This window comes from Macaca fascicularis, chromosome 1 (genome assembly GCF_037993035.2).
Source record: "Macaca fascicularis isolate 582-1 chromosome 1, T2T-MFA8v1.1".
NCBI classification, from domain to species: Eukaryota; Metazoa; Chordata; class Mammalia; order Primates; family Cercopithecidae; genus Macaca; species Macaca fascicularis.
The window spans coordinates 221677305-221700624 of record NC_088375.1 but is presented as its reverse complement, the minus strand read 5'-3'; the positions used below and the strand labels follow the sequence as shown (position 1 = coordinate 221700624).

Sequence of the window (23320 nt, the reverse complement as noted above, 5' to 3'; positions counted from 1 at the left end):
AAGAAAAACAGACTTGTGCCTTGCTCTTAAAAGAAAAAAAAAAAGAATAATAAATATAGGTTTTTAAAAATTTATATATAATTTTTTAAACCCCGTTTGTTGCATGTGGTCCCTTTCCCTCCTGTTGCTGAACAGAAGAAAAGCCTATTTTGCCAGGGCCCACAGTCCTGGCGGCCCCCGCAGCTGCGGCCCTGTAACTTTAAACCTGGCCTGAGATCATCGTTTTGGCGCCGGCCAAACAGAGCCCGAGGGCGGGCCTAGCGCGCCCGGACGGAGACCACCTTGCGGCCGACCCCGCTCCCCCGCCTCCTCGGGAGAGATAAATGCTGACTCCGCTCGGAAAAGTTCTCAACTGCAAAGTTTGCTGTCCGGCTGCCTGAGGTCTGGGAAGCTCGAGCACCCTCCCGCGCCGGGGCTCCTGCTTCCACCGCTCCGGCCCCCACCGTCGCGCTCCTCCAGGCTGGGCCTGTGGCCGCGGCGCTTTTTAATCTTCCCCCAGCGCAGAAACTTGCTGCTCGGCCCCTAGGAGAGCAACTCAACGGGAACGATGTGGAAGGTGTCAGCTCTGCTCTTCGTTTTGGGAAGCGCATCGCTCTGGGTCCTGGCAGAAGGAGGTAAGACCCAGCGCAAGTGGCTTCCTGCGGTCGCTGATGGGGACGAGCGAGCAGAGACTTGCTGGAATGCCCGGGCCTGGTATTATTCGAGGTTGTCCAGGGGAGCGCGGGGGAGCTGAGGGTGTGTGCGTGCCAGGCGGCTCAGCGCCGGAGGAGGAGAGGCAGCGGCTTAGCCGGTGCCAGGTCCCAAAGACGCAGCTGCGCGGGTGTGCAGGGAGGAGCCCCGGAATCCACAGGCTGCGAGGTGGGCAGCAGAGGGGGCCTCCCTCCGAGTCGGCAGCGCCAGAGAGATCGGGTGGAAGGTTCACAGTAGGCAGCCCCGCTTGCTGGCAGCAGTGCCTGGGGTTTCCTTACCTTGGGGCGGTGTGTTGGAGGAATACGCACGCCTCGGGAGAAGCTGGCCCCATAGAATCGGGAGGGACGTTCAGGAGGGCTGGGGCCAAGAGGAGGGTTCCCCTCTCTGCGGTGGCCCTGGTCCCCCTTGAGACTACCTAGTCTGGTGCCCTGCCTGTTGGACGCCCTCAGCACCCCATCACTGGACTGGAAGAGGCCTCCTTTATCCTCCTTAGAGAGGATGGTGTGTGTGGAAAGGATCCAAGTGGAGGCTTCCGAGCGGTATGAGTGCATGAAGATTGTTACACGTTATGAACGTTGAGGTTTAAGTGGGTTTGAGCCACGTGTTCATCTTGGGCAACAAGTACAGTGACTGAATGCCTGTTGCTGACTCCTTAGGCTTTAAATGTATTGGGTCCCATGTTGGGGTGGGGGCGTCCACAGCTTCTATTCTCCTTTGTCCGCTCCTGGAGCCTTACCTCTTCCTGCTGGGTTGCTGTGTTGGTGGTCTCCGTTGACATCTGTCAACATTTTGTTTCTTTTCTTGGGTTTTTATTTTTATGTTTCCTCAATAGAACACATGTTCCGAAGGACGCAGCTTACATGCAGCCTTGATTCCCCACAGCCGAAACAATGCCTGGCACATAGTAGTTGCTCACTAAATGTTGGTTGAAGGAATTGTAAGCTAATTCGTGATCTTTGGGGCTGGAAGTTGCTGAGCTGTGCTGTGAAAAGTAAACATTTTCCAAAAATTGAGGATCAACGTAGGCCTAGGCCCAGAGGAATACTTTTGGAGAGGGTGGTTTGCAGGAGGGGTGCTCCTAACCTGGGCTCCTACAGTTGTCCACACAGACAAAAATACCCAATCTCAGGGAAATGATAGAGTGTACTGCTCTGTGCTGGGCTGTCTGCTTCAAAGGGACAGAGCAACTCTTTTTATAGGGGCCATGGGTTATTCGTGGCAGTCCTATCTTTGGAACTTCTCTTTCCACTGGAATATATACAGTTCTGTATTTTCAGTTACATTTCCTTTCTGGCGAGACAATGTGCAAATGACACCGTTTTGTGCTCACCAGGGCAAAGTGAGGGAGTGCCCTCACTTCAGCATCTCAGCCCTGCTAAAGAAAAAGCGGCTGGGTAACATCCTTTGTTTTTGCCCAGGGAAGCTTTAGCTGTGATTCTCTTCAGCCAGCTCCTGAATGTCAAAGGTACTCCTAAAAGATGGCATTAAAACCGAAAAACCGTCGTTGGTGCTGGAAACTCCACTACTAAAGAAAGAAGTGGTATGGGGGGCTGGCTGAGTGAGGGTGGGTGCTGAGTTGCCTGGCTGCCAGAGGAGCAGAGGCCCAGTAGGCTTTTTGTCTGAGAATAATGAGCGAGGCGACTTGAATATGGATGAATAACATTACTGAGGGAGGCTATAGTTGGCTTTTGTTGGGGAGCTGGGCTGGGGGGTAATTACGGTGATGAATTTTATGATCCTTTTCATAAGATCCTGCGCCCTACTGGCTTTCCCTCCTCCAGCGTTATAATCTGGTTCAGTTTTATAATCTGGTCCCATGTGTCATCTCTTTGGGTGTTAGTGGATTCAAAGGAGGTCTGTTGTCCACACATCTGGCGTTTTCTTCCTTTGTCAGGCCCCACCCTCATGCTGAACTTTCATCGGGAAGGCACGTTTTCGGGGCCTCTTCGTTGGACAGTTTATTTTGTGAGATTCTGCAAGCTGCTGCTCGCTGCTAACCCACATGGGCTTTTCCGGGACCAATCCACCCAGGATTAATCATGCGGCCAACAAATTTCCCTGTGATTTCCCCGAAACGCTTGCCAGTTTGGAGGCCCTGAAATCCTCATGAGTTGTTAAGAGTTTTTGTTGCACTGAAGGCACTTAATAAAGATCAGGTCTGTTAGAGGCTTTGTGAGGGCGGTCTCTGCATTGCACTGGTGTATAAGATCCAAAATAGCATTGAATATAGAAAAGCACAATTTAAAAAGTGTGTCCAGGCATGAGAAGACTGAGTCTGGACGTGGCCGAAGGAACTAAACCCCTGACTTTCTTTGGCTTCTATAAAATGAGCAGCACCTGAGGGACTCTACACTGTAGAATTATAAGGACCCCAAGCCTTGGCGTGACAGTGGAGGGTCAGACCAAGAAAAAAGGACAAGACCATCCTTCCATTCCCATCGCCCGCCACGTGCTAGGAATGTTTCTAGCTACCTCTTTGGATCCTTGTAACACCTGTAAATTACATGCTCTTATCTTGGAATATACCAGAACTGGGTTTGAAAAATAGGTCTAACTTCAAACCTCAAGCTCTTTTTACTACACTACTCTGCCATTAAAAAAAAAAAAAAGAGAGAGAGAGAAAAGAAGAGCTGGGCACAGTGGCTCACGCCTGTAATCCTAGTACTTTAGGAGGCCGAGGCGGGCGGATCATGAAGTAAGGAGTTTGAGACCAGCCTGGCCAATATGGTGAAACCCCATCTTTACTAAAAATACAAAAATTAGCTGGGCATGGTGGTGTGCGCCTGTAGTCCCAGCTACAGGCTGAGGCAGAAGAATTGCTTGAACCCGGGAGGCAGAGGTTGCAGTGAGCGGAGGTTGCAGTGAGCCACTGCACTCCAGCCTGGCAACAGAGCAAGACTTCGTCTCAAAAAAATAAATAAATAAACAAAAAATAAAGAGGTTGAGCTTGAAATTAAAGGTTAACCTCACTTTAAGCCCCTTAAACATAAAAACAAAATTTTCTAAAGATACGAAAATTCTTTCCCATTAAATGTTCTCCATAATATCCTTTTAAGAATGAAATTGTCACAATACATTAAAATAGGATTGATTTATTCATTCTGCAAATAGTTATTAAGCGTTTCCTGAGTTCTTGGTGTGTTACTAGATGCAGAATTTGAACTACATGCACTTTTGAGAGAGGCACACCTCACATTCTAAAGTGTGCCCTGCAGTCCTCACCAGCAAGGCAATGAATGTGCACTTTTAAATTCCATCGGCTTATCTGAATATTTGTCATATTTCTGGCTTTGGAGAGCAGGCATGCCAGGTTATAACTTGTGGAAATACGACGGGGGGAGGAGGAGGGAGCAAGAACTGAACTACTCAGGATTACCCTGGTGAAATTCATTTGACGAATCTGAATCGAACCTGTAGGGCTCTTCCAGGAGGCCTTGCCACTCTTGATGCCCCAAAACCTCTCAGGGAAATACCCGGTGTGCACGTTTTATTGAAGAGAATCAACTGATGGAGGGTGCTGGACACTTCCAAGTAGACAGTTATTGTGATGAGTCTTAGGATTCTCATTTGCTGGGCAAGAGATAAAGCTCCGTGATTAGGCATTTTATACAGGGGCTGTGAGCTGGAGCCCCGGTAGGGAATAACTGGAATTCTGCCAGTTCCATCCAAGGCAGGAAAACAAGGTGACCGTTTCCTTCCCACATGTCTAACCACAGCGCCCGTCCACCAGCCTGTTGGCAGCCAGCCAGTTGATGGCAGGCTCCCCTGAGTGTCGGCCGAAAGAGGTAGGAGGGCTCACCCTCCTTTTCATCTGGCTGAGTGTCTTTGCCTTGAGAATTGCTCAAAGATGGATTTGTCCTTTGAGGGGAATCAAGCTAAGTCCAGGGGGAAGTACGCAGGTATGGCCAACTCGTTCATGTAGTTTTTTGAGGAGCTGAAAGCTGACATTGTGAGGCAATGCTAAATTTAATGAACCAGTTCCCCCCCTCCCCACCAAACACACACACACATCCGGAAAAAGATGTGCTCTTGACCCCTGTCCAGAGGGGCCGGGCCACAAAGTGTCCCAGGCAGTAGAGGGAGACCAACCCTGAGCCACTGGGGTAATAATCACCATTGTTAATATTTGCACATGTACAAATGCCAGTCATGCAGAGTGTAAATGGGAAGCAGGAAAGGGGCATGCGAGAATATTTTTAACATGTTGATGAGAACAGGGCACTTCCCACAGTTCATCAGGGTGTCTCCATCCAGGAGAACACAACACAACTTGTATTTAAAAAGCTGCGATACAGCAAATATTGTCCTGCCCAAAAGAGAAGGGAATCCATTTGCCTTAGAAGAGGAGAAGAAAGAGAATTTGCTGATGTTTAAACCTTCCCTGCCCAAAGAATTAACTGATTTAACAAATATTTATTATTATATCTATAATTATATATACATTCACATGTAAATATATAATATATAAATATACAATTATATAAATTCATATACGTAAATGTATATAATTATGTAAAAATTCATATGTAAATACATATATAATTATATATAAATTCACATATAAATATATATCAATTCATATATAAAAATATATATGTATATGTATATTTTTGAGACAGGGTCTCACTCTGTCACCCAGGCTGGAGTCCAGTAGCACTATCTTGGCTCACTGCAGCATTGACCTCCCGGGCTCAAGCGATCTTCCCACCTCAGCCTCCTGAGTAGCTGGGACCACAGGTGTGCACCACCACACCCGACTGTTTTTGTATTTTTAGTAGAGATGGAGTTTCACCATGTTGCCCAGGCTGGTCTCAAACTCCTGAACCTGCCTTGGCCTCAAAGAGTGCCAGGATTACAGTTGTGAGCCACCACACCCAGCCAGCAAATATTTATTGAATAGCTACAGTGTAAATCAGGCAGTGGGGAACAAGGCAAACCCTAACCCTGCTTATAGTAGGGAAGGTGTCATGTGTGGTGTCTGGGGGTATTCTGATCTCAGTCAAGGTGGTTCTATGATGAATCAGAGATCTCTGCTTTGTCACAGTCTGGAAATTTATTCCACCTAATAGCTCCATCCTTTGCTTTTGTTGTAAATACAAAAAATAGCATCTTGGAGGTATCTGATTCCTGAGAAGGGCATGCCTTGGACAACAAATATGCATACAAAGCGTTTGAAAACAATTTCCTGTTCTAAATAAACTATTTGGTTTTCTGGCCTCTTATGAGCTTGGCTAATGGGAAAGTTTGTTCTGAGCTAAATCTCCCCATAAGATTAAATGTGAATCTGTAAAGCTAAGGGATCTAGATTCTGAATGGCTGATGTTAATAGCACTAACAATATAATAACAGCTAGCGCTTAGTGTGTGTGAACCCCTTTCTAAGCCCTGTTTCATTCAGTCCTCACAACAGACTACTCGGCTGGAGCTTCTTGTATTTTATAGAGGAATTAAGAGACTCAGTGAGGTTCAGTAGCCCACACAGAGACACGGAGCTTGTAAATGGCAGCAGTGAGATGTAAACCCAGGCTGCTCAACCCTAGAGCCCACACCCCTAACCATTTAGTTGCACAATCAGCTATGCTTGGAATAGCTTGAATCCGTGCCACTGAGGACACCCAGAAAAGTGAGAGGTTGATTCCTTCCAGTACTTACTACCTTACAGCAGCAAACCACTTGAATTGATTGAATGATTGATTGATTGATTGAGATGGAGTCTTGTTCTGTCGCCCAGGCTAGAGTTGTGATCCCAGCTCACTACAACCTCTGCCCCCCAGGTTCCAGCAATTCTCTTGCCTCAGCCTCCCTAGTAGCTGGTATTACAGGCATGTGCCACCACATCTGGCTAATTTTTGTATGTTTAGTAGAGATGGGGTTTCATCATGTTGGCCAGGCTGTCCTTGAACTCCTGACCTCAAGTGATCTACCCGCCTCAGCCTCCCAAAGTGCTGGAATTACAGGCATGAGCTACTGCGCCCGACCACCACTTGTTATTTTTACAAACATTTTTTTTCCGGCTTGTATTAACTTTGTTTGTTGCATACATAATGCTGATGATGAGTATACTCAATGCTGGGAGTACCAAATCAAGGATGCTGTCCCTCTCCCCTTAAGCATTTACAGAGCACACACATTAAGTTAGAGAGGAAGCATACACTGTGATTGCAGCTTGCAGAGAGAGGCAAGACGGGTGTGTGCTTTCTACACATGTAGAAAGAACATACAAGGCAACAGATAAAGTCGTGTCCTGCATGGCACATGATGTTGTCTGTTGCTAGGGATTTAGAGATAAGAGAGAATCTTGGAGTTGGGAGGAGCTGGAAAAAGCCTTTTGGGGAAGATGCGACTTGACTTTGGCTGTGAAAAATGGTGGGGTTGGTTGGACCAGGTGGCAGGGACAGTTGGTCTAGGCAGAAGAAACAGCTTGAGCAAATGCGTGGAAATTAGATCGGTCCGGGTTTTTTGTGGGAAGAGTCGTGGGCATTGAGGGCTGGCAAGAGTGGTGAAGGCTGGGAGTTAGGAGAGTTGAGTTGGGCAACGGCAGGAAATTGGGGAGACAGATGAGTCCATGCTGAGTGGAAGGGCGGATCTTTTTCTGTAGGCAGAAATAGAGAATGGGAGTGGCTCATGAATGCTGGTTGTCAGAAGATAATTAGTGAGGAAGGAGCCATAGGAGACTGAATCTAGTTTGTGAGACCAGTCTAGGGGCAGGTGCGATGGTGGGGGTGGGGGTCAGGAGGTAAAGAGGCAAAATGTGGCGACAACAGAAAGTGGGGATAAGACCAAATTTATTTTCTTTTCTTTTTCTTTTCCCTCCCTTCCCCTCCCCTCCCCTCCCCTCCCCTCCCCGAGATGGAGGCTCACTCTGTTGCCCAGGCTGGAATGCAATGGCACGATCTTGGCTCACTGCAACCTCTGCCTCCCAGGTTCAAGCGATTCTCCTGCCTCAGCCTCCTGAGTAGCTGGGATTACAGGTACCCGCCACCACACCAGCTAATTTTTGTATTTTTAGTAGAGACGGGGTTTCATCATATTGGTCAGGCTGGTCTCGAACTCCTGACCTCGTGATCTGCCCACTTCAGCCTCCCAAAGTGCTGGGATTACAGGCATAAGCCACCGCTCCCAGTGAGACCAAATTTCTAGGAATAAGAGCCAGCAAGACTTACAGTTCAGCATTTCCTGACTTGTTACTAGTCACCTCTTCGAGCACTCATGATTATATTCACACGTTTAAATTGATATTAATTCATATACCATAAAATTAATCCATTTAAAGCAAACAATTCAGTAGTCTTCAGTATAGTCACAGAGTTACTCAACCATCACCACTATCAATTTTAGAACATTTTCTTTTTCTTTTTCTTTCTTTCTTTTTTTTTTTTGAGAGAGTCTTGCTCTGTTGCCCAGGCTGGAGTGCTGTGGCGTAATCTTGGCTCACTGCAAGCTCCGCCTCCCAGGTTCACGCCATTCTCCTGCTTCAGCCTCCAGAGTAGCTGGGACTACAGGCGCCTGCCACCACGCCCAGCTAATTTTTCTGTACTTTTAGTAGAGATGGGGTTTCATCGTGTTGGCCAGGATGGTCTTGATCTCCTGACCTCGTGATCCGCCAGCCTCGGCCTCCCAAAGTGCTGGGATTACAGGCGTGAGCCACCGCGCCGGACCAATTTTAGAACATTTTCATCACTCCCCTTTCCCGAAAGCGCCAAACCATCAGCAGTCATTCCCATTTCCTTCTCACCCTAGACCCTGACCACCATCGATCTACTTTCTGTCTCTATGGATTTGCTTATTCTAGATATTTCTTATCACTGGAATCATGCAATATGTGACCTTTTGTGCCTGGCTTCGTTTACTTAGCATGATGCTTACAAGGTTCATCCATGTTATATAGCATGCACTAGAATTTCGTTCTTTTTAAAAATATTTTTTAGAGATGAGGTCTTGCTCTGTCACCCCGGCTGAATAGCGGTGGCACAATCATAGCTCACTACAGCCTCAGATTCCTGGGCTGAAGCCATCCTCCTGCCTCCTTCTCCCAAGTAGCTGGGACTACAGGCTCATGCCACCACACCAAGTTTGTTCAACTTTTTGAGGAACTGACATTCTGTTTTCCAAAGTGGCTGCGCTATTTACAGTTCCACCAACAATGCATGGTGTTCTGGTTTCTCCATATCCTCACCAACACTGTTTTCTTTCTCTGTGTGTGTGTTTACGTTGTAGCCATTCTACTGCATATGAAATGACATCTCGTAGTTTCAATTTGCATTTTCCTAATGATTAGTGATGCTGAGCATCTTTGTATGCACTTCTTAGCCAATTGTATATCTTTGGAGATATGTTTGTTTAAATCCTTTGCTCACTAAAGTTGGGTTGCCTTTATGTTGTCGATTGAAAGCCTCCTTTATATATTCTAGATATTAAACCCTTAAATATATGAATTGCAGACCTTTCTCCCATCCTATGGACTGGGTTCTCTTTTCAATTTCTTGATAGCGACCATTGAGTAACGTTTAAAATTTTGGTGAAGTTAAACGTGTCTGTTTTTTTGCTTGTCCTGTTGGCGGTGCGTCATCTAGGAAGGTATTGCCTAGTCCAAGCTTACAGGGGTTTGCTTTTATAGTTTTAGCTCTGATATTTGGGTCTTTGATTCATTTAGAGTTCATTTTTGTGTGGGCCATGAAGTAGAGGCCCAACTCCATTCTTTTGCATGTGGGTATTGAGTTGTCAAGGTACCATTTGTTGAAAAGATGGTATTTTTTTTCTTTTTTTTTTTCTTTGAGACAGAGTTTCGCTTCTGTTGCCTAGGCTGGAGTGCAATGGCACGGTCTCGGCTCACTGCAACCTCCACTTCCCGGGTTCAAGCGATTCTCCTGCCTCAGCCTCCAAGTAGCTGGGATTACAGGCATGCACCACCACACCTGGCTAATTTTTGTATTTTTTAGTAGAGTTGGGGTTTCTCCATGTTGGTCAGGCTAGTCTCAAACTCCCGACCTCAGGTGATCTGCCCGCCTCTGCCTCCCAAAGTGCTGGGATTACAGGCATGAGCCACCGCGCCTGGTCAAAAAGGTGATTCTTTCTTCACGGAAGAATCTTGGCACCTCTGTCAAAAATCAATTACCCACAAATGTATAGGTTTAATTCTGGATTAAATTGATCTATATGTCTATGCTTCTACCAGTAGCACCGTCTTGATTACTGCAGCTTTATAGTGAGTTTTGAAATGGAAGTATGAGTCTACTTTGTCTTTACCAAGATTGCTTTGGTGAGTCTCCTCTCTATTTTAATTATTTGTGTACATATCTTGTCCCTTAGAGAAGAGAGTGCTTAAAAGAGCACATGGTAGGTACATAGTAAACATTTGGCAGGAAGAAGAGGGAGGAAACAGGATAGACGCATAGGAATGACAGAAAGCAGATAATAGAAGCATAAAAAATCAGGAGAGATGAGAGATTAGGAACCAACTTGGTAAGGAAAAGGCATTTATATGCCTGGGTCTAGATATGGTGAGTTTGAGGTAAATAGTAAGACATCCAAATTGATGTATCTGATGAATACCTGGGAAGATAGTCATCTAAAGAGTGTCAGAGCTAAGCCCTGGAGATGAAGTTTGCTGCCTGAATTTCCCGCTACATGAGAACAAAGGGAGAAAAATGGCAAGGGAAGAACAGAAGAGATCCTCTTAGCCAAAAACAACTACTTTCTAAAAATCTACCAAAGCACACTTCAAGGTCCTAAACCAGGCTTGGGATCGAGGCCAAGGGATGCTAGTGGAAACGGCCACATTCTCTACATTCCTGCAGGCCTCGTCCTCCTGGGCTCACAGCTGGGCTGTCTGAGCTGCGTGGGGTGGACGGTGAGGTCAGATGCAAAGGGGCTTCTTGTGTCACTCTTGCAAAATCAGGGCCTGCTCAGCTGACAGCCCTGAGTGAATCAGCTCAGATTTCCATTCAGTTTCCGAGCAGACAGGCAAGTGCTTCCCAAACACACCCCATTGAGAAGCTCTGCTCCAGGACAGCACTTCTAAAGCAGGTTTTTGTCATTAGGTACTAAGTGGCCCTGCCTAGAAGGGGAATGTTCATGACACCAGCCTTAGCTGAGTTCCAGAAAAGTCTATTACAGAGCTGTGATTTCAGTCTACGAAACTGTGAACTCATTTCCTCTTGGACTGCGAATGTTCTGCTTTGGTCAAGAGAGAAACGTATCCCCAGGTTGAGTAATCTTGGTTGAAGCTGTAATCAGCAGCCTCTGATGTGAACACGGAGCAGTTCTGAGCCATGTTTGTGCTTGATGAGTGTGTTGATTTCACTCCCATGAACTCTGAAAACGATGAATGTCATTCATCCATTCATTCAGGCAGCGGAGACTGTGCTAGTGGCTGGGCCGTAAACTTACAGCAGGGTGGGGCCTGGCCCTCAAGGAACTTGCAGATGCTGTTAGGGAGAAGGTAGTAAATGCCAAAATGTTATCAAATTCTACGCTAGTTTAGAGGAAATTACTTCCTCCTGGCAACGTGGAAGAGCTCTGAAGGGAAGGGGGTTTTACCTGGGCAGTGAACGAGAGGTGGGGTTTGGAAGGGCACTGATAGAGCTAAAAGATGAACCTGCAGGTGCCCTTGGCAGCCCCTCCTCAGTAATCTACAGAAGCCACCATCTAGGGCAGCTCAGTCTACTCCAGACCTTTCTTTAGGAGTAGAGAGGAATATAACTGGGAGCTTGTCAAGAGTAATTGGTGCCTGTGAAGACACAGTGGTTGGGAGCATGGGTTTGAGAGTCTGAATAGACGGTAATGTCTAATCCATGCATTGACACTTGCTCATTTCATGGGCAGTTGACTTAACCTCTCAGCCTCACCATTGTCAGCTAAAAAATGAGATGATACTAGTTTGCGAGGCTTCTGTAAAGAACAAGAGAGCGGCCGGGCGCGGTGGCTCACGCCTGTAATCCCAGCACTTTGGGAGGCCGAGGTGGGTGTCAAGACCACCCTGGCTAACACAGTGAAACCCCCGTCTCTACTAAAAATAATAAAAAAAAAAATTAGCCGGGCGTGGTGGCGGGCGCCTGTAGTCCCAGCTACTCAGGAGGCTGAGGCTGGAGAATGGTGTGAACCCGGGAGGCGGAGCTTGCAGTGAGCCGAGATCACGCCACTGCACTCCAGCCTGGGCGACAGAGCGAGACTCCGTCTCAAAAAAAAAAAAAAAAAAAGTTCAAGAGAGCATGCACCTGACACCACAGTTTGCACAGTCTCCTGTACATCCAACAAATAGCACTCGTTATTAAAACACCTTGTGGATTGCCTTAGAGGTTAAATGCAAAGATCTGTGAAAGATACACATGAGATTTAAGTTCCTTTCCCTCTTGAAAGGGGAGAGAGGATAGATCTGACTGAGAGAGAATGTCATACCTGTATTATGTCGTAAGGATCTTATATCCTGTCCGTTCTTGATGGTGTGGCTGTGAGCAAAACATCAATATTCAATTTGCCTAGTGACTTTATGTGACTCCTTGCTATTGAAAGGAAAATGGAGTCCCTCTCACTGGCCCCTCTTCTTCATTGCCCAGTTCAGCTGCAGAAACCCTGAAAATGCTGCCCTCAACTTTGGGAGGTGACCCAGAGGGGACACCCCCCAGCCCAACAAGAGCCCAAAGCAAACTCTAGGGCATAGGGTACTGTGCAGACTGCCTCCCAGCTTGAACTCAGGGAACGTGGTTTCACATCTTCACGTGCTGGGTTTCTCCTGATTTCTCCAGAGGAACTAGTGACACGCATCTGATCTCCTCAGCTTTGACATGCTTCTCTTACATTTTACGGAAGAGTCACATGCCCCCAGTGCTGATAGCACACAGTCAGTTCTCATCTCATCATTGGCCTCAGCCTGCAGGGGCCGACAGGACCTGCCACAGTGAGTGGGCATGGTTGCTGCTCGTGTGAAATCAAACGGCAGCGCAGCCAAGTTCCCCTTCGCAGGTGCTGTGCTATCTTCAGCTACGCCATCTCTTTCATTATGGGGGAAGGTGTTTAACAACTCGGGGGTGAAGCCTGGTGGACAGTGGCAGGGACATAAATACAGAAGATAATTTTAAAGAAGTGTTCCGGCCAGGTGCAGTGGCTCAGACCTGTAATCCCAGGACTTTGGGAGGCTGAGGCGGGCAGATCACCTGAGGTCAGGAGTTCGAGAGCAGCCTGGTCGTCATGATGTAATCCCATCTCTACTAAAAATAAAAAAAAAATAACCTGGTGTGGTGGCAGGTGCCTGTAATCCCAGCTACTTGAGAGGCTGAGGCAGGAGAATCGCTTGAACCCAGGAGGTGGAGGTTGCAGTGAGCCAAGATTGCGCCACTGCATTCCAGCCTGGGTGACAGAGTGAGACCCTGTCTCAGAAAAAAATGTTCTACCTGAATGTATAAATGTACTTATGCTGTCACTCAACAGGCATCTACTAAATACCTACCATGGTGCCAGACTAGCAATCTATGGGGCAGTGTGGACTTTAGTTAGCGCTATGTATGCCTGGAGGAAAATTCAGTGAGGGGACATGTCTGTGGGTACAGAGTGGCAGGCAGGCCAAAGCCTAGATTAATTCACAGTTCTCTAGATTTTCCAGGGCCAAACTTTTGGTCCAGTAAGCAATTTACCAGGCTCCATGGAAGGGGTGAAGGGGGAAGAACGTTCACTGGCCGCATCAGTGATTATGCCGATCACACCCAGTGGCCACTGGAAGTTGAGGGCCCACAGCTCTGGGTTAGGGAGTGGCTTTCTTTGTGTAAAGAAGCTTTGGGACTTCAAAAGTTAGTGGTTGCATCAGTAGTCCAGACGAGGTCAGGCGTGTTCAGGGTGGTGTGGCTGTAAGCAAAACATCAATATTCCAAAAGAAGGCTTCAACACTAGGTCAGGAGATGGGCCAGGCTATGGGACACAAGGGGCAACTCAAAAGGTGTGGTTGAGGCCGGGCGCGGTGGCTCACGCCTGTAATCCCAGCACTTTAGGAGGCCGAAACGGGCTGATCACGAGGTCAGGAGATTGAGAACATCCTGGCTAACATGGTGAAACCCCGTCTCTACTAAAAATACAAAAAAAATTAGCCGGGCGTGGTGGCGGGTGCCTGTAGTCCCAGCTGCTCAGGAGGCTGAGGCAGGAGAATGGCGTGAACTCCAGGGTTCACGCCATTCTCCTGCCTCAGCCTCCCGAGTGGCTGGGACTACAGACACCCGCCACCACGCCCAGCTAATTTTTTGTATATTTAGTAGAGATGGGGTTTCACCGTGTTGGCCAGGATGGTCTCGATCTCCTGACCTGGTGATCCGCCCGCCTCAGCCTCCCAAGTGCTGGGATTACAGGCGTGAGCCACCGCGCCCGGCCCCTTTGTGCATTTAGACACTAGGGCGGCCCAAGATGCTAGAAAACACTGAGCAACATGAAAGACTCCTTTAATCTGTTGACTAATACCCTAGGTTTCCTTTGAAAATCCCAAGGGTAACTCAGCTTGTAAATTGTTTACTTTAAAAATCAGTGTCACCAGTTCAGGATAAAATGCTGTAGAAACTGCTCCAGCAGTCAGATTAGGGAGCTGCAGGTCCGCAGAAATAGGAGTGGAAGAAACTTTTCCCTCACATCAAGATGGAAACGGCACAGGAGCTCCTTAGCTAAATTTTATGTAGACGACTTAACAAGATGAAGTCCCCATCTAAAGACTCAGCATCGCAAGGGGAGAGCCTTACTTTGTTCAGTAGATCTGTTTCTACCCTAAATGTTGTTTGTCAGTAGAGCTGTGACAGGTGGTAAAATGAATTCCCACTTTGGGAGGCCAAGGCGGAAGGATTGCTTGAGCCCAGCAGTTTGAGACCAGCCTGGACAACATAGTGAGACCCCATGGTCTACAAAAAATAAACCAAATTAGCCAGGCATGGTGGTACACACTTATAGTCTCAGCTACTTGGGAGGCTAAGGTGGGAGGATCACTTGAGCCTGGAAAAATTGAGGCTGCAGTGAGCCAAGATCGTGCCACTGCACTGTAGCCTGGGTGACAGAGGGAGACCCTGCCTCAAAAAAAAATTCTACTGGATTTGCATTTGTTTATTTCTTTTCTTTCTTTTTTTTTTGTTTGGTTTTTGAGACAGTCTTACTCTGTTACCCAGGCTGGAATGTGTGGCAGGCACTATCTCCGCTCACTGCAATCTCTGCCTCCCAGGTTCAGGTGATTCTCGTGTCTCAGCCTCCCAAGTAGCTGGGATTACAGGCACAAGCCACCACGCCCAGCTAATTTTTTGTATTTTTAGTAGAGAAAGCGTTTTGCCATGTTGGCCAGACTGGTCTCGAACCCCTGACCTCAGGTGATCTGTCCTCCTCGGCCTCCCTAAAAACTGGGATTACGGGTATGAGCCACCGCGCCTGTCCCACATTTATTTCTGATTGTCAGTGGGTGATGACTTCAAATACTTCCCAGCCATCACCTGCCCAGTTCTTTCCCTCCTCACTGCCACTGTCCTGTGTAAGCACCAACCCCTCTCCCTTGTCTTGACAACAGAAAGAATCTAAGCTTCTGTCTGCTTCAGCCTGATCCTGGCACCTTCCCTGATACACACAGTCCACTCACTCACTTGAGTTAGAGTGGCCTCTGGGACTCAACTGAGGTCACCCTGCCTCAATATCTCCTGGCTTCTCTTCACACTCCAAACGCAACTGAAACCCCGTCCTTACACACTTCTACAGAATCACCGCTCCACACCTCTCAGCCCCATCTCTGTCCTCCTCAGCCCCTCCACCCGGCCACACTGACCACCCACCCTCCCGTGCAGCGCCCCATGCTCGTTCTGGGCTTCGGGGTTAGTTAGCACCGGCTGTTCCCCTGTCTAGAACTCACCCATTCACTCAGCAGCTGCTTTCTGAGTGCCTGGTATGTGCCAGGGATTTCAGGCATTGTGGACATTGAGATGAAGCAGCCTTTATCGAGCTTATATTCCAGTAGGACGGACAAGTAGTGAGTAGGTAGCAGGGTGCGGATAAGCACTCAGGTATATGTGCTGTGGAAGAGGGGAGGGGTACTCGCTTAAATGGACAGTCCAAGAAAGTGCCCCTGCTCCTTTTTTTTTTTTTTTTGAGATGGAGTCTCCGTCTGTCACTAGCCTGGATTGCAGTACCGCAATCTCAGGCTCACTGCAACCTCCGCCTCCAGGGTTCAGGTGATTCTTGTGCCTTAGCCTCCAGGGATTCCCCTGCCTCAGCCTCCTGAGTAGCTGGGACTACGGGTGTGCGGGACTATGGGTGCGCGGGACTATGGGTGCGCACCACCACACCTGGCTAATTTTTTGTATTTTAGTAGAGACGAGGTTTCACTGTGTTAGCCAGGATGGTCTCGATCTCCTGACCTTGTGATTGCTGGTCTCAGCCTCCCAAAGTGCTAGTAGGATTACAGGCATAAGCCGCGGTGCCTGGTCAGAAAGTGCCCTTTGAACAGAGATCTGAAGGCATGAGGGAAGCTATCTTATGCGTTCAAGGAGCTATCTTTTTTTTTTTTTCTTTTTTTCAGGCAGAGTCTTGCTCTGTCACCCAGGCTGAAGTGCAGTGGCGCAGTCTCAGCTCACTGCAACCTCCACCTCCTGGGTTCAAGCGATTCTTGTGCCTCAGCCTCCTGAGTAGCTGGGATTACAGGCATGCAGCAGCACACCTGGCTAATTTTTGTATTTTTAGTAGAGACGGGGTTTCACCATGTTGGCCAGGCTGGGTTCGAACTCCTGACCTCAAGTGATCTGTCCACCTGAGCCTCCTAAAGTGCTAGGATTAATAGCTTATTTGATGTGTTGCTTATTTGTTTATGGTGACCCCACTCCACTCCAGGAGTACTCAAGTCCTTGAGAGTGGAGACCTTAGCTGTTCACGTCTGTCTCTAGTGCTGAGAACGTGGCCCAATGCATAGCAGGTGCTTGGTAAACATTTGTGGAAGGAATACAAGTGCTGGGAGCTGAGGCTGTAGAGGTGAACTCACGAAGGCTTCAGTCTTGATTTTTGCTGCTGCCTTGACTTGCACAGTTCAGAGGAGAGAGGGCTGCTGCTGCTCAAAGAAACACCTCCTTTTAGAGCAAGTCACACCTTCCTTCTAACCTGCTGTTGCTGAAAGTTTAGATTCATCCAGATTTCTCCTGGGAAGGGGACACACTGGAGGAAGTCAAGACTGTGGTCATTAAATAAGACTGGAAGATTCTAACAAGATGGGATTTCATAAGAGGCAGTGAGGTGCCAGGGGAAGCGATGGTTCCTGACTACCAGGAATTTGATTTCTGGGAAGATGAGGATGGCACGTGGGCAGAAGGGGAAGGATCTCAAAACCCAGGGAGGGAGGGAGCAGGCATTTTAGCCCAAAGCTGCCAGAGGAGCACATCACGAAAATGCACAGCTGCTTTTTCGTTGTATGTGTGAGTCCAGGGATGCGGTCATAACATTGGGCTTTGTGTCCGCTAATGAATCCCGTGAACTTGGCACATCACTGAACTTTTTTTTTTTTTTGAGACACAGTTTCGCTCTTGTCAACCAGGTTGGAGTGCAATGGCACGATCTCAGCTCACTCTGCCTCAGTTCAAGCAATTCTCCTGCCTTAGCCTCCCGAGTAGCTGGGACTACAGGCCTGTGCCACGATGCCCAGCTAATTTTTGTAATTTTAGTAGAATACAATGTTTCACCATGTTGGCCAGGCTGGTCTCCAACTCCTAACTTTAGGTCATCCACCTGCCTTGGCCTCCCAAAGTGCTGGGATTATAGGCATAAGCCACCGCGTTTGGCCACATCACTTAACTTCCAACCTTGTTAAAGAAACAATAATTCTGACACTTGTTAAAACTGTAAGGAAGGCCGGGCGCGGTGGCTCAAGCCTGTAATCCCAGCACTTTGGGAGGCCGAGACGGGCGGATCACGAGGTCAGGAGATCGAGACCATCCTGGCTAACACGGTGAAACCTCGTCTCTACTAAAAAATACAAAAAACTAGCCGGGCGAGGTGGCGGGCGCCTGTAGTCCCAGCTACTCGGGAGACTGAGGCAGGAGAATGGCGTAAACCTGGGAGGCGGAGCTTGCAGTGAGCTGAGATCCGGCCACTGTACTCCAGCCTGGGCGACAGAGCGAGACTCCGTCTCAAAAAAAAAAAAAAAAAAAAAAAAACAACTGTAAGGAAGACTTTAGTCAAGACGACTGTAATAAGGGCCATTGCAGTAGGGAAGAGAGCTCAGTTTCACTTCTGAGTAAAAGGAAAAGTGGTGGGTTTGTAGCCCATAAGCAGAATGAGGGGGTCAGTGGGTGGAAAATTCCTAAGAGATGTCCGGGTTGGGGGGATTCTTGCTAAACTGGCCTAACAGGATTCTTTCTGAAGGCAGGCCAAGGGCCTAGCCACCACAGCACTGCTGTGAAATCAAGTCAGTTGGGAGACACCATGTAAACCCTACATTGTGAGTAGTAAATGTGGGTGAGAGGGTGTTAGGACAATGAGGTATCTTCCACGTTAAGTGGAATTTCCAATGCTGTGTCAGTGCCAGATCTTGAACAACCCCAAATGCACCTGTTTGAATACTTACTTTTCCTCCTTGCCCTAGACACTGAGTTTTATTCTAGCTACTCCCTGGTCACTGATTTAACTCAGCAGCTGTCAGCTGATGTGAGGAGGAATTGGGAGCTCACAGTGAAGAGAGCACGGATTTAGAAACAGGTTCTGGAGAGTCTGCAGACAGAGGGCCACGTGGAGAGGGGACAGTTGGCAGTGTCCAGGCCACTTAACCACTTAAGCTGGGCCTTGTGCTGAGAAGTTTCTCCTGTAACTATGACATACTATTTGTTTGTTTCTTTGTTTTGAGACCATGTCTCGCTCTGTCGCCCAGGCTGGAGTGCAGTGGCACGATCTTGGCTCATTGCAACCTCCGCCTCCTGGGTTCAAAGGATTCTCCTGCCTCAGCCTCCTGAGTAACTGGGACTACAGGCATGTGCTACCATGCCTGGCTAATTTTTGTATTTTTAATAGGCACAGCATTTTGCCATGTTTTTTAGGATGGTCTCAAACTCCTGGCCTCAAGTGATCTGCCCACCTTGGCCTACGAAAGTGCTGGGATTACAGGCCTGAGCCGCTGCACCCAGCCATGACATAGTATTAGAAAGAAAAGATTTGTCTCATTGAGAGCTGGTTTTGAAGCAAAGGGGAAAAGAGAATTTATCGGGGTGATTGGCCAATCTTTTGGGGGGGAAATTATATTTCTCTTTTATTATACTTCAAAATAAATGTAAGACAAATAGAAATATTAAACATAAGAACAATACCGTAAGGAAAATATAGGTGAATATTTATGTGGTCTTGAGGAAGGGTTTGTGAGTGTGACGTCAAAGAGAAGACAAGTTTAAGAAGTTTGACTACTGATATAGCTTGGTCATTTGCAAAAGAAAGATGTAGATGCCAAGTAGGGGAAAAAAATGCCAGCAGCATTTAGGCCAAAGAGTAAATTCTTAAGGTACGAAGAGTGCTTACAAGAGGGAATGCCGTGCAGAGAAAAAACTGTCACAAAAGAAGACAAATGGATGAAACGACTCGCTCCACAAATCAAAGAAGTGTAAATAAAAACAGAAGACTGAAAACACGTATTTAAAAGATTTTTATTAAGAATTTGGACTATTACAATACAATTACAATAACAGCCTGATTGAATGTTCCATCTAAACTCTAAAGTACTTTTTTTTTTGTCTCCCAGGCGGGAGTGCAATGGCTCGATTTCGGCTCACTGCAACCTCTGCCTCCTGGGTTCAAGCGATTCTCCCGCCTCAGCCTCCCGTGTACCTAGGATTACAGGTGCGCACCACCATGCCCGGCTAATTTTTGTATTTTTAGTAGAGATGGAGTTTCATCATGTTGGCCAGGCTGGTCTTGAACTCCTGACTCAGGTGATCCACCCACCTCAGCCTCCCAAAGTGCTGGGATTATAGGCGTGAGCCACCACGCCCAGCCAACTCTGAAGTATTTTTAAAGAAATGGCAAGCCGGGCACAGTGGCTCATGCCTGTGATCCCAGCACTTTGTGAGGCTGAGGTGGGAGGACTGCTTGAACCAGGAGTTCAGGAGCAGCCTGGGCAAGGTAGTGAGACTTCTTCTTTACAAATATATATATATAAATATATATATAAATAAAATGAGACCTCATCTCTATAAATACAAAGGAAAGAAAGAGAGAGAGAGAAGAAAAGGAAGGAAGGAAAGGAAGGGAAGGGAAGGGGGAAGGGGGAAGGAAGGAAGGAGAAAGGAAGAAAGAAAGAGAAAGAAGAAGGAAAGAAAAGAAATTCTGTTTGAAAAAGAAATGCCCACTTTGGGAGGCCGAGGCAGGCGGATCACCTGAGGTCAGGAGTTGGAGACTAGCCTGGCCAACATGATGAAATGCCATCTCTACTAAAAATATAAAAATTAGCTGGGCATGGTGGTGTACACCTGTAATCCCAGCTACTTGGGAGGCTGAGGCAGGAGAATCCCTTGAACCCAGGAGGTAGAGGCTGTCATGAGCCGAAATTGTACCATTGCACTCCAGCCTGGGTGACAAGAGTGAAACTCCATCTCAAAAAAAGAAATGCCATCCTGTAATATGTGCGATCTAAAGAGTTATTAGACATGAATGCAAAGATAAAACGTATTCATGGTCAGTGATTTCATATAAATAAGCATTGCTTAAGTTTATTTTTTCTCAAAATTAAGAACCCCAAGAGACAGATGATTTATCAAATTATCTTCTCCTGGGAAATAGAAACTTCATCCTAGCTTTTTTTTTTTTTGAGACAGAGTCTCACTTTGCCGCCCAGGCTGGAGTGCAGTGGCATGATCTCAGCTCACTGCAACCTCCGCCCCCCCGGGTTCAAGTGATTCTCCTGCCTCAGCCTCCCAAGTAGTTGGGGTTACAGGTACCTGCCACTGTGCCCAGCTACTTTTTGTATTTTTAATAGAGATGGGTTTCACCATCTTGGCCAGGCTGGTCTTGAACTCCTGACCTCATGATCCACCTATCTCCACCTCCCAAAGTGCTGGGATTATAGGCGTGAGCCACCGCACCCAGCCCAGCCTAGCTTTTTAAAAGAATCACAACAACGACAAATTTCAAAATAAGTGGATCGGTTGGTTGCTGCTGCATTTGGAAACTTCCACTGAGCCGTGTTCAGCTGAGGCTGGGTGTGGCAGGAAAGGGTGTTTATATGAGCATGCGGGTACACCACTCCAGAACTGAACTTGTAAGCCAGGCTGTGGGTGCTGGTTTATGATGGCAAATTCGTCACTCTACGCTTGTAGAAACAATTGTGTGTGTGCACATATGTGCATCCTTGTATGTGTGTGTGTGCGTATGTATGCCTATGCACACATGTGTCTTGGGGAAAAGTGGATTGGAAAGTGAAGGCATCAGCACATGATCTGAATTTCACAAGGACGGGGAAAAGAACATCAGATGCTGGCTGGAAACACCCAGCTGACCTAGTAGGAACTCTTCACCCAGGGAAGCCTTCAGCCAAGATAATAAGAGGGACAACTGGGGATCTCTTGTTAAAGTTCAACTTTCCCATGGAGCAAAAAGAATGCCAGGGTGGTAAGACAAAAGACATGCATCTTAATCCTGACTGTCATTCATAAAACACCTTTTGTCCATTCAGAGTGATTTTAGTACTCCGCTCTGGGGGCCAAGAGTAGAAAAGAGCAAGAAGGAATTTTTATCAAGTTACGCTTTCAATGAACTGAGCTTTCTATGAAAGAATTCAAACTAACTTCATTGAGCACTTGATTTTTTTTAAAGCAAGGATTGTTTTAAGTTAGATACACCAAATAAGTAAGTGATTGTACTGAACAGCTCCAGAAAACATGTTTAAAATTGATGATTTGTTAACTAAGTTCAAACCAGGGGAGGGAGAAAATAAAATGGGAAGCTCTATACGTTTTGTAATAAGGACTACTTGTCTGGCAAAGGGATATTTGCCATTGAGCTCAATATAAATACACTAAATGTTTGCTTATACCGCAAGTCATGCATTTTTGTAGGAACCAATCACCAAGCCTTACCTCTACACCTACTCCTGCAAAAGGCCACAAAGAGAGGCAAACCATTTGCGTGCATGGAAATATTCAGTTATTGCTAACTAGTAAACCCCCTGCCGTATACCCCAGATTAAAAAAAAATGTTTAAAATCTTTAGATAGCTCATCCAAAGCTATCTGTACTGGATTAGGACTCTAGAATCAAAGAGCAGGCTCATAGAACAAGTGAACTTACTTCAGAGGCTTCCTCCCTCTAGGCATCAAAGAAGCTATAATCAAATATTTATTAGCTGTGCCTCTGGCTGGGCCGTCTAAGCAGTGGGGAGAATAAGGTATCTTAAGGCAAGGAATGGATTGCTAATGTAAGTGCTGCCTAGAGACAAACAAACATCTGCTCTTTAATTACACAAAGGAGTCTCCAAGCACCTCCCTCCCCTCGCTCCCGGGATGTGTATGCTTGTGTATTTTGCAACAGTGATTAGTCATGGAATTTCCAGAACCACTGGAGTCTAGGGAAGAAGCCCATGGCCAATGAGTCACATTTTTAATGCATGAAGAAGGTGGTTTGGTGATTTTTAGAGATGATGGTTGAGCATAGTCATGAGTGGTTTGGATCACTGCAACAGAAGTTGAAAAAGAGGATACTGTTGTTATCTGCTCTGTCTCTCGTTGTAGAATTCAACCTAGTAGTCCACTCCAATCCCCTGCTCCACCAGAAACCTTTTTTTTTTTCCTTTGAGATGGAGTCCCACTCCGTCGCCAGGCTGGAGTACAGTGGTGTGATCTGGGCTCACTGCAACCCCTGCCTCCCAGGTTCAAGTGATTCTCCTGCCTCAGCCTCCTGAGTAGCTGTGACTATAGGCGTGCACCCCCATGCCCAGCTAATTTTTGTACTTTTAGTAGAGACGGGGTTTCACCATATTAGCCAGGATGGTCTCGATCTCTTGACCTTGTGATCCGCCCGCCTTGGCCTCCCAGAGTGCTGGGATTACAGGCGTGAGCCACCACGCCTGGCCCAGAAACCTTTTTCATTGGCATGACACATCATTTGTCCAAATGTTAATGCAGAAAAGCCAGGGCCAGGGGCAGTTCATTAGTTTGGCTGTGGTTTTTTTTTTTTGAGATTGAGTTCAGGCTGGAGTGCAGTGATGCAATCTCAGCTCACTGAAACCTCTGCTTCCTGGGTTCAAGCAATTTTCCTGCCTTAGCCTCCCGAGTAGCTACGATTACAGGTGTTCACCACCACAAAGGGCTGATTTTTGTATTTTTAGTAGAGACAGGGTTTCACCATGTTGGCCAGGCTGGTCTCAAATTCCTGACCTCAAATGATCCACCCACCTTGGCCTCTCAAAGTGTTGTGATTATAGGCGTGAGCCACTGCACCCAGCTAGTTTGGCTCTTGGTGTTACTAAGTGTTCTATTGGCATCTTGGCGTCCCTAAGCAGATTACTGACCCTCCCCTGTAGACAGTAATCTCAACTGTAAAGTAAGAGGTAAAACTCCATGTAATCTATGAGGTCTGTGGTCAGAGCCTGTGGTTCTAATTGTCAAAATGAACAGCAGTCTCAAAATTAAATGGAGAGAGTTTGATTTTAAAAAGATGGAAGTTAGATGT

The 23320-nt window shown here is 47.1% G+C and overlaps 1 protein-coding gene across 4 annotated transcripts in view; it reads left to right on the top strand.

The window, feature by feature from the left end:
• Positions 1-350: 350 nt before the first annotated feature.
• Positions 351-23320, top strand: part of PDPN (podoplanin) — a 35405-nt gene continuing 12435 nt past the window's right edge. For 2 of the 4 annotated variants that reach the window (XM_074019783.1, XM_005544745.5), the window contains exon 1: positions 351-614. In XM_074019783.1, the coding sequence (XP_073875884.1) occupies positions 548-614 (67 nt within the window). In that variant the 5' untranslated portion in view covers positions 351-547. Of the gene's footprint in view, positions 615-748; positions 859-23320 lie in introns of those variants that run through there. The other 2 variants (XM_074019780.1, XM_045380311.3) reach the window with 1 other exon arrangement.